The 10908-nt window shown below is 54.4% G+C and overlaps 1 protein-coding gene across 1 annotated transcript; it reads right to left on the minus strand.

The window, feature by feature from the left end:
• Positions 1 to 200: 200 nt before the first annotated feature.
• SWSAP1 (SWIM-type zinc finger 7 associated protein 1) lies at positions 201 to 2419 on the minus strand. Its single transcript, XM_077329956.1, has 2 exons — positions 1754 to 2419; positions 201 to 999 (listed from the first exon to the last, which is right to left on the minus strand). Exons 1-2 carry the CDS (start codon positions 2291 to 2293, stop codon positions 463 to 465), a joined length of 1077 nt encoding a protein of 358 aa, XP_077186071.1. The 5' UTR covers positions 2294 to 2419; the 3' UTR covers positions 201 to 462.
• Positions 2420 to 10908: the final 8489 nt, after the last annotated feature.

Raw genomic sequence — 10908 nt, forward strand, 5'->3', positions numbered from 1 at the left:
TTATTCCAGGGAGAGAGAGGGAAGCATCAGAGAGGCACCCCCCACCCCACCCCACCCCCACTTGGGTGTCCCATTTACTACCAGCTAACTGACTTGCGCAGTTTGGGATTCAAATCACATTGCTGGATTTATTTTTTCCACTTCCTGTCATTGATAGACCCCCCCCCCTGCAAGAAGTCCTGTTCCCCCCCCCCCCCCCGGCAGCCCTGCCCTGGCCTTCACAGTCCTTTCCACTCCCCTGGGCTGGCATCGCTCCTGAGAAACCCGAGCACTTTGCAGCCCAGAGAGCAGAACTGGCCACCCCCTCAAGACAGGCAGCCCACCAAAACAGAAGCTGGCCCATAGTCTGGGGGTAGGGGGGGAATCATCGACCCAAGGAGCCTTTCCTGCCAGCGGAGGGAAGTGGTGGGGTCAACGCCTACGTGTTCCCAGGTAGACCGTAGTTTTGACAAAGGTTCTGGGTCAGGCCCACCAGAGGTCCAGGACGGGGTGGGTTTCGGTGCCTGGGGGGCTCTTGCGCCCTGGGCCTGGAAGTGGTGCAATCTTCATCTCCTCCTGGGGCGGAAATCTCAGCAGCCATTCCTGATCCTCGGTGCCCGGCTGGGAGAGGCGCGCTCTGACCCGCTGGGGGAGCCCCTGGCCGCCTGAACCCCCGGGGCTCCCCGGTGGTGTCTCCGGCAGCAGCCAGCACTGGGCCAAGAAGTAGCGCTGAACAGCCGACAGCTGCTCCGCTCCCTCTCCGCCTTCCCCGGGGAGCTTCATGGAAACCATGAGCCGGCAGCCGCGGGGCTCCGCCCTGCCTTTCCGGCTGAAGTGGTCCGCCGTGTCCAGCAGCAAGGCCGCGAGCTGAGCGGCTGCCTGAGGCCCAGGCCCACCGGCCAGGTATTCTTCCAGGCTGTCCAGCAGCAACAGAGACAGGTCGCCGGGCCAGGTCTCGTGCAAGGAGGCCAGCAGCTGAAGCAGCTCCCGGAGGGAGGCCGGGTACCGGAACTGGATTCTCTAGGGAGAGGAAAGGAAGAGTGTGAGGGAGGGATGAAGCCCTGGGTCCACACGCTGCATTGACCCAGGGACAGCTGTGGGGTCTGTCTAGATAGCAGTTGTATTTCCCACCAGAACGTACCACTTCAGGGTTGTGGGGGACGGAGAGGCCTGATCCTACAAATCCCATGTTGGGTTTTTTGAGGCCCAGAAGTCAGTCTCCCCTCCTCTCAAACCCCGATGGCTCCAGGCCACCCTCTTTCCCTGCAGAAGGGGGATGGAAAAAGACCCCCACCCCACCCTCTGACTTTTTTAGAAAAAGCAGAGCTTGCAGGGAAGGCCAAAGACAGCTGCAAAAGGTGTTCTCTTCTGAGACCAGGTTTGTGCAGAGTGCGAATCCTGCTGCACAGACACCCATAACCCTCTAAAGTGGCTTCTCAGTCCTACCAGCTCCCCCCCCCCCGCACACACCACATATTGGGGGGTTAGCCATGTCCCCCATAAAGGAAGCTCTGGCCAACCCCACCCGTTTGCTGCCAGAAGCTGGGGGGGGGGGTGCCCTGGGGTCTTGGAGGGGCCCCTCCGGGTTCTGTCGTCCACCCCCTGCAGAAGGCGGGGAATTCACAAGGACGCCCCCCCCCTCAGATAACCCAGGATGCCTGGCCAGCCTGGGCCCCACAGGGGCATGCCAGGAGGGGCCCCCCGGAGCCGAGCCCGAGCACGCCCTCCCCTCCCCTCGCCCCTGCCCCTGCCCCTGCCCTGCCCTGCGGGCCACCTGGAGGGCTGCGGCGGGGGCGGCGGGCCGGCCGGGCAGGCGCTGGAGGGGCCGGGGCGCCAGGAAGAGGACGCGGCCCGCCGACGGGGAGGAGGAGGAGGAGGAGGAGGCGGCCTGGGCGGCGGCGGCGCGGAAGAGCAGGGCGGAGCGGCCCGAGGCGGACGGGCCCACGAGCAGCAGAGCCCGCCCCGCGGCAGGAGACCTCCCGGCAGCGCCGGCAGCGCCAGCAGCACCAGCAGGGAGGGACGTGCCCGCCATGCCCGCCCGCCCGTCCGTCCAGGCGCCGCCTCCGCCTCTCCGCCTCCTCTTGGTCCCGGCCTTCTGCCCATGCTCCGGGAGGGAGGGAGGGCGGGGCCGGGGGCTCCGGGGCTCGCCAGGGCGGAGACGTCGCGGGGGGCGCTCAGCCGTGGGCCCCCCTCCCTGTTCTGCTCCCGCAGGTCCATTGGCGCTTTCGTGCAGCAAACATTTCCCAAGCCCCCCGGCCGCCGTGGCTCCACGTAGCCTAATCATGGGGGGGATAAACCACCTGAAGCGCAACATTTTAAAATGAGACCGAAACCGACTCGCGTGGGAAGCACGAGGAGACAGCCGCTTCCCCCGAGCTCCCTTTCAGGACTTCGGGATGGGGGGGGGGGGAGGCTGGCCGTTTTGAAGGTCCCCCTCTCCTTTCCCTTGGCCCTCCCCCCCCCCCCCGCATCCTCAATTAGTGCCCCTCTTCTCCCACCGCCTACTCATCTCTCTGCCACCTTCGTAATTTCAAATTTCAAATGTAGCTGAAATTGTGATTTCCTATAAATTGTGATCCAGAACTGGAGGGAAAGAGAGTTCCTAGTCTGAGGAAGGGTGCTTGAACTCCAAAGCTCACGCCTTGAATACATCTTTGCTGGTCTTAAATAGGGGTAGTCAAACTGCCGCCCTCCAGATGGCCATGGACTGCAATTCCCATGAGCCTCTGCCAGCATTCGCTGGCAGGGGCTCATGGGAATTGTAGTCCATGGATATCTGGAGGGCCGCAGTTTGACTAAAGGTGCCACTGGACTCTGAACTTGTCCCACTAGGAGAGTTTGGGGGTGCCTGTTTCTATGGGCAGCAATAAATGGACTGTATGGGGGGGCAGCCTCCATCCTCCTTTTCCGGGCTCAAGGGCCTTTCTCCCGTCTTGCCTCCCTGCTGCCCGGCAACCCTGTTGCCTAGTGACTGGGGAGCCAGTTGCCAGGTTACACAGAAACTCCTTTCCGGCTCCCAGGGGCGGACTTTTATCATTGAGAATCCTGAGCTTCCCCCCCCCCAACCCCCGGCCCAGATCTTGGGCCTCCAAATCATATTTTGTGCATTGGACAGAAGAGGCTGGCGTTCACGCTGCAGGGGCAACTCGTATCCTCCTTCTACGTGGCCCTTTAGTGGGCAATCCTACACAAAGGGATTCCCCTCTAAGCCCATTCACTTGGTGAACTGAGAGGGACCAACGCTGTGCAGGAATGCGCTGTAGGCTCAAGGCCCTGAGTACATCTGCGCATGGGAGGAAGAGCTTGCAGACAGAAAAAAAAAACACTCTGCAGTTTATCAATGTAAATAGCAGCTGAGTCTTGGCCACGGGGTAGGGCTTGGGGGCTTTCCAGGGCAGAGGCCCCTGGAGGTGGTTTGCCATGGCCCGCCCCACTGACCAGAACTGGCCATGCGGCCTAGCCTGGACAATCATCATCACATAGGAACAGATAAAACTGATAACATTCTAAAGCATGCCTCCACCCAAGTTACGGTACAAAAGCCACGAGACAATAAATGACTGCAGAGATAGAAATATAAGATTTATACTTGTTGGGAAAATATTGATGTGTCCTTAAAAACTGGGAAAGGGACATTCAAGTTATATGTCAAATTTGGGGAAAGATTTGTTCTACTCCAGATAGCGTTTGAAGGCTTTTTGGGGAGAAACCATTACAGTTAATTCTGCTTGCTGGGAAAGTGAATTCCCAGCACTGAATTCCACAAAACGCAGCTAGAATTGAGAGCACGTTTTGAAAATAAATGTAAGCCTTGTGACCCCAGAGGTCCCGGAGTCCCGGCTGGAGCCCCCCACGTGCTTTGCGCTGGAGCCCTTCTGCCCTGCTCTGCTCTGCTCTGCTCAGCCGGGACAATGATGGACGGGTGAGGGCTGGCTGAACACGGAGCGAGGCACCTCTCTCCCACGGGCCGCCACCCTCCCGAGAAGGAGGCGGGCTCCAAGACCAGCCCCTCCTGAGACCAAGGCCCCCCAGCCTCACTTGGCAGCCGGAAGGGGAAGACTCCTGTCGAAGGGCTCCTCAGGCCTTCCCCGCTCCTCCCTCTGCTCCATGGGGGTCCGCGGGGCTTTGACTGCCTGAGGCCAGCCAGGTGCAAAGGGGGCAGGAAGGCTGCAGGACATGGGTGGGACTTTGAGCGGCCCAAAGCCCCCCACAGGTCAAATTCTGAAGGACAAGTGGTTGGCCCAGCCTTTTAAATGCCACGCCTCATTCTGCCCTCTACATCTGTGGGGTGAGACTTCTTTCAGGCTCAGTGCTGTGAGAAAAAGAGCCATGGGCAGCTCATTTGAAGGTGTCAGCCAGAACCCCTGACTTCTTTAGACCTGGGTTGACGAGCCCATTTGGACCCAGGGCGGGAAGAGAATCGTTCTGAAATGTGAAGCCTTTCCCAACGGCAGCCCCAAAGGAAAGCCTCGTGCTCTGACTCTGACCACCAGCAAATTGTTTTCACTGGTTTCGGTTTTGTCTGGTTGCATAGTCTAGTAATCCTTTTTAACTACGTCTCCACAAGCCCCGTGTATCCATTGTAATGATGATGTTGCACGTATATTTTAATGATGTCTTCTAATTCCCCCTTGCGGAAAGCCCCCTGGCCCAGAAATGCTTTATTAACCTGCCTGTCACTATAACAAGACAATCCAGGAAGATGCTTTCTGAAAGAAGGGAGACGGGTTTGGGCACTGCCGCCGTGTGTCACATGCACTTTGGGTTGGCGGGTGCTTGTCCCCATTGTGCAGCCTAAGCATTGTTTAACATGTCATGTTGATCCTTAGGGCTGCAGCGCTGTCTCAGATTGCTGCAGTCCTGATCCTATTACAGACAGACGGTGGCATGGTATAGCCCTTTCTCATCAGATCTTGGAAGCCAAGCAGGATCAGCACTTGGCCAGGAGACCACCAAGGAAGGCTCTGCAGAGGACGCCGCCGGCAGACCCCCTCTGCTTCTCCCTTGCCTTGAAAGCCCCTGGCTGGGGTGGCCCTAAGTCATTTAGGACTTGGAGGCACTTATATGAAGAATCCTCCTATTCTGTGGCTTGCTGAAGGTCTCATCCTGCATGGACTTTGCTGACTTTCCCTGCTAAGCCGCGGTATGATTCTGTGTGTTAGGAACAGGTTTCCAAGTGGCAAACAGCCCCATCCAAGCAAAGCAGAGCCACCCAGAGACCCTGCCCCAGACATCCATCTATACCTTGGGGCTAATAACTAGGAATGGACATCTGTTCCATACAAGAACATAAGAGAAGCCCTGTTGGGTCAGGCCAGTGGCCCACCCAGTACAACACACTGTCACACAATGGCCAAAGCCCAGGGGCCATCAGGAGATCCACCAGCAGGGCCAAAACACCAGAAGGCTTTAGGATGCTCTGGGCTGATCCTGCGTTGAGCAGGGGGTGGACTAGATGGCCTGTATGGCCCCTTCCAACTCTATGGCCGCCATCACTTCCTGCAGCAGGGATTTCCACGGGTTAATTACTCTCCAAGTGATGTCAGGATTGTAGAATCTCTGTCATAAATTAGCCTGAGTTCTTCCATGACAGTTATATTGCTTGGCGCCTGGTTGCTACAGGCCCTGTATTCATGCTAACAATTAAAAGTGAAATATATGTTGTTGTAACTCTTATCACTTGTTGAGGCCTCTTGGCTGGGCCCGGTTTCGCTATCACCCAGTCAAGGCCATGAGAATGTATCACTGTTTTAATTGCATGTGTCTCTTCTCTCCTTCTCCCCTCCCTTGGGAACTTTCAAGTTTTGAGCGGGAGAATTGTATTGATAAGAAGAAGCAAATCTGTACTCAGGTCAGATTTGACTTCGCCAGTCTTGATGCATGTAGTACTTCTCAATAAAGCTTTCTGATTATTAAGAAGCTAGTTGTGAGTTCTCTCAGCGCCTGACAAGTGAAGGACTTCCCTTGATCTGTTCTAAACCCACCAGTTCTTGTATGGTGCAAGATCACTCCTTCTCTATCCCATGCATCATTTTGTAAACCTCTCTCGCCCCTCAGCCATCCCTTCTCCAAGCCCTAAAGAGCTCTTCCGCCTTTCTTCATAGGGAAGGCATTTCACCCCCTCCAGCATTTTAGTGACTCTTTTCTGCATTTTTACCAAGGCGAGATGGTCTTTTTTGAGGTCCAGTGCCCAGAACTGTGCATAGAGTTCTGAATGCCCCCCGCCCATCACGGCCTACTCTCCTGGATCAGAGTCAGCAGAGGGTTGGCCTCGTTCCTTTGCTGTGCTTGGCAGGTGATGGAAGTGGCCCTTCGAATGCCCAGGTTCCCCGGGCAGCCTCTTCTTGCCAGCAGCCGCTGCTGTTCATTGGCCGTTGTTGTGTCCTGGAGCTACCATAAAACTGTTGGTTTTATATCCTCGGTGTGGTCAGAGAACTTAACAACCTTAGACTCAAGGACTGGAATGTTTGCTTCAACAAGTAGGTACCTCAAGAACTAAGGAAGAACCTTCTTGAACTGCAGACGAGCTGTTTATTTATACCCCACTTTTCCCTACCTGAAGGAATTCCAAAGCAGCTTACAAACACCTTTCCCTACCTCTCTCCACAACAGACACCCTGTGATGTAGGTAAGGCTGAGAGAGCTCTGATAGAACTGATAGGTGAGAACAGCCCTAAGAGAACTGTGAGGAGCCCAAGGTCACCTAGTTGGCTGCACGTGGAGGAGTGTGGAGTCAAACCCTGTTCTCCAGATTTGAGTCCTTCGCTCTTAACCACTATGCCTATTGGCTCTCTGAGCTGCTTTTTCCTGACTGAGAGCTTCGGTCTGTACAGGGAAGTACTGGCTGCTCTGAGTGGCAACAGGTCTCCAGCAGAGAGAGGTCTTGCATTCCTCCCAGGGCCTAGTCCTTTTAAATGAAAATACTGCTGGGCGGAGAGCCTGGAACCGTCTGCAAGCAAAGTAACTGCTCTGTCACCAAGCCGTCGTGGTTGCCTTTTGTCCTGTCTGACCACGGCTGCAATCTCTGGATTTAAGTATTCATGGATGGGACCAACTTGAGAACTAGAGACGTTATTTTTGTTTCATTTCTCACAGGGACTCAAAACAGATTACAAGCATGATAAATCCTATTCCGTTGATCAGCAAGCGCATTACAGAATAGGATAACATTTGAATCTAACAATAAAGATCCCAAGTAAAACAAAACAGTGGATTAAGAACTGGGGGGGGGGGCAACGCAAAGAGACAACACCTGCCTTCTAAGGTCACAGGACTCCCAGGGCAGAAAATGGTGCTCCTAACAGGAGTCAATCCCCTCCCTCTACACGCATGCTCTCCTGAATAATTCTGTCTGGCACATCGGGAAGGGGGTCCCTAAGAGTCTTTAGCAGACAGGCCCATAATGCAGGAACCGGAGTCACCGCTGAGAACGTGCAGGACCAGGTGGGTGCCGATTTTTTCTCCCGACAGCTTTGTTGCAACCAGTGAAGGGAGTGGGCAGTCCACTCCTGCCCTCAAAAATGCTTTCTGGAGAGGGTTACAGGTCATGTCCCCGAAGCTGAGGACTTCCTTCTTATTTTTCCCTGGCTCGATTTAAGCCATGAAGGATCTGGCCAGGAGGAGGGAAGGCGTGGCAAGGACTGAAGGAGCAACAGGAGCTGAGTGGGGCTCTTCATCCCATCCAAAGAGGGTGGGAGACAGAGAGAGAGAGACAGAGAGAGACAGAGACAGAGAGCACGCAAGGACACCCAGGCACACGAATGCTGAGGAGAGTCAACTTCCCCTCAACTACGCGTATTCTCAAGCAATAACAGCGCCATCCGTATTATATACCCAAGAATACCCGTCATCGAAGGGAGTTAGTCGTTCGACCGGTTCTTCTCCAGCGAGCCTCCAGTTGCAGGGGCTCGCCAAGGAGGCCTCTTGTCCTGTGGAGGGGAGAAGGAGACGTGTCTTCAAACATTCCTTCAGGTACTTTTTGTCATGGTAGGAAAGATCAATTGAGCAACAATCTAAATTCTGCCTTGATCTCTACACAGAATCAACCCTGGTGTCTCCATGGAGCTAAGAGCCGTTTGCATCTCGGGGTCCCTGCGGACGTTTGGAAGCAAGCTCCATAATGTGGCCAATCATGCCAGCAGCCCCACAAACTGCTGCTGGTTAACCCTTGCTGCTGCCCGCCTCCCCCTCCCCCCCCCCCCCGATGGAACACGAAGACCCCTTTGAGACCTCCTAGTTTGATGACTTACTGGATCCCTCAAGAACCAAGGGAAAGCTTTTTTATATGCCATTAAAGGTTTTTTGAATTTTGAATTTGAATTTGCTTTCTTATGCTAGCTGCTTGGAGGATCTCTTTACAATGAGTGTTAGCCCAGGCCTCCCTAGAGCAGCTTCCTGCCCCATAGCTGACCCCACGTTTTCAACTCTTGCCCACCTTAAGAAGAGGATTAAGAGCTGTGGGTGCTTTCAGAAAGTTCTCTTCTGGGAGTCCCTGATGAGAATGGGTTCCTTTGGGACACCCCAGTGAGCTCATGGCAGGGGCAAGATGAGGCCAAGGGCTCCCTGGGGCACAGCTAAGAGCTATGATGCTGGACTACCCTCCTGTCTCCTCTGGCCCAGGGGACATCCTCAAGGGGTGGATCATAGAATCCTAGAGTCGGAAGGGACCTCCTGGGTCATCTAGTCTAACCCCCTGCACTATGCAGGACACTCACAACCCTCTTGCTCCCCCACTGGAGCCACTGGACAATGCTGCAAGGTAAGTCTTTTGTCCCAGGACTCTTGGACAGAGTGGCATTTGGAGACAGGATCCATTTTGTATCATTTCCTCTCCCACTGAATCAGGAGCATTCTCTGTTCAGGATCCCACCTGCCCCTCACAGCACTAAAATTCCCAGAATCCGTCAAGCCAGAATGAGCCAGTGGCTGTGTGTGGCGCTATAGTCCTGCAGTCTAATGACATTCATGCTTACTCAGAAGGAAGTCCCATCTCCACAAGACTTAATCTCAAGTAGAGTGACCCAGGACCCAGGCTTGGTGAATGGAGGGAGGCCAGGGGCAGGAGAATTGTCTCGAGAGGGATGCCAGGGAACTGGCATTGTGCCAGGAGCAGCTATGCAACTTGATCTGGGATCCAGTGCAAAATCCACTGGGTAGGAGCTCAGGGAGTGCTCCACAGTCCCTGGGGAATCCATGGGGCTTCCTGGAGAGGCCTACTTTGCCCCCCGTGGAGAGCAGCACTCTAATGCACCAACCGTTAGCCAAATAAAGAGGATCACTCACAAAACCGCCTACAGTGTGTGCATGATGAATTGGGAATGTATCATTTTCAAGCAGCTGGGCAGGGAGAAGGAGAAAGAGCCAGCTCAGGAGCTACTGGTGAGTGAGTGCTGCTTTCTTTCTTACACTGTGTGAGGGTATATAGGTTGCAGGAGAGTAGGGGGTGTTTGAGTAGGGGTGTTTGTCTGTTCCTTGCCTGGGTGGTGGGAAACTACAGCTAATCCTAATAACTAAATTGCATTAGTAGGCAGTTTAGCCTGGGTCTGACTACTAGCTCCCCCCTGCTGGGTGGGCCTTTGTGCTATAAAAGGCTCTTGTTCGCCAAAGGCACACAGACCAAAGGGGAAGAGCTAAAGGCTCTTGGCTTGTGCATTAAGCTGGGGGGCTCTGTCCGTGTTCCGGTCTGGTTCTTCCCGCAATGGATCGGGGCAGCATAGCGGGCGATGGACCTGAGGCCATGACATGCACTGTCTGTGCCATGTTTGCAGTTTTACCTCGGGGTAACTTTAAATACCCTTGCACCAAGGGCAAGTTAGTGGAGCTCCCAGAGGAGAAGGCACAGAAGCTAGAAGAACCCCTGTGCATGCTAGGCTCTAGACAGGAGGGTGAGAAATTCTCACAAAGGAGCATTTTTGGAGGGCAATTGGGAGAGGCGGGAAAGGTGTCTCATCAGTTAGAGGAGAACCCAATACCCGAGGGCAGCGGATGCAAGAACGTCACCCAGAGGTGTCTGCCCCTCTGGCACTCAGAGATCGTTTCCAGGATCGGCCCATACATAGTGACTCTGGACCTCAGGGACAAGGGCTGTTCCCCCAGCTCCCCCGAAGCTCAGAAGATGTTCCACAGGCCCCTGCGGGTGAGGGGGTGAGCTCTCCTGCTCCTGGATAAGTTGAAGGACTGCAACTTATTTAGGTGGATAGGAAATTGGTTAAAGAACCACACTCAAAGAGTTGTTGTCAATGATGTTTCATCAGAGGTGAGTAGCGGGGTACCTCAGGGCTCATTGCTCGGCCCGGTACTTTTAAACATATTTATTAATGATCTAGATCAGGGGGTGGAGGGACTACTCATCAAGTTTGCAGATGACACCAAATTGGGAGGACTGGCAAATACTCCGGAAGATAGAGACAGAGTTCAACGAGATCTGAACACAATGCAAAAATGGGCAAATGAGAACAAGATGCAATTTAATAAAGATAAGTGTAAAGTTCTGCATCTGGGTCAGAAAAATGAAAAGCATGCCTACAGGATGGGGGATACGCTTCTAAGTAACACTGTATGTGAACGAGACCTTGGGGTACTTGTGGATTGTAAACTAAACATGAGCAGGCAGTGTGATGCAGCAGTAAAAAAGGCAAATGTCATTTTGGGCTGTATCAACAGGGGCATCACATCAAAATCACAAGATGTCATAGTCCCATTGTATACGGCACTGGTCAGACCACACCTGGAGTACTGTGTGCAGTTCTGGAGGCCTCACTTCAAGAAGGACGTAGATAAAATTGAAAGGGTACAGAGGAGAGCGACGAAGATGATCTGGGGCCAAGGGACCAAGCCCTATGAAGATAGGTTGAGGGACTTGGGAATGTTCAGCCTGGAGAAAAGGAGGTTGAGAGGGGACATGACAGCCCTCTTTAAGTATTTGAAAGG

This window comes from Paroedura picta, chromosome 3 (assembly GCF_049243985.1).
Source record: "Paroedura picta isolate Pp20150507F chromosome 3, Ppicta_v3.0, whole genome shotgun sequence".
In the NCBI taxonomy this organism is placed as follows: Eukaryota; Metazoa; Chordata; class Lepidosauria; order Squamata; family Gekkonidae; genus Paroedura; species Paroedura picta.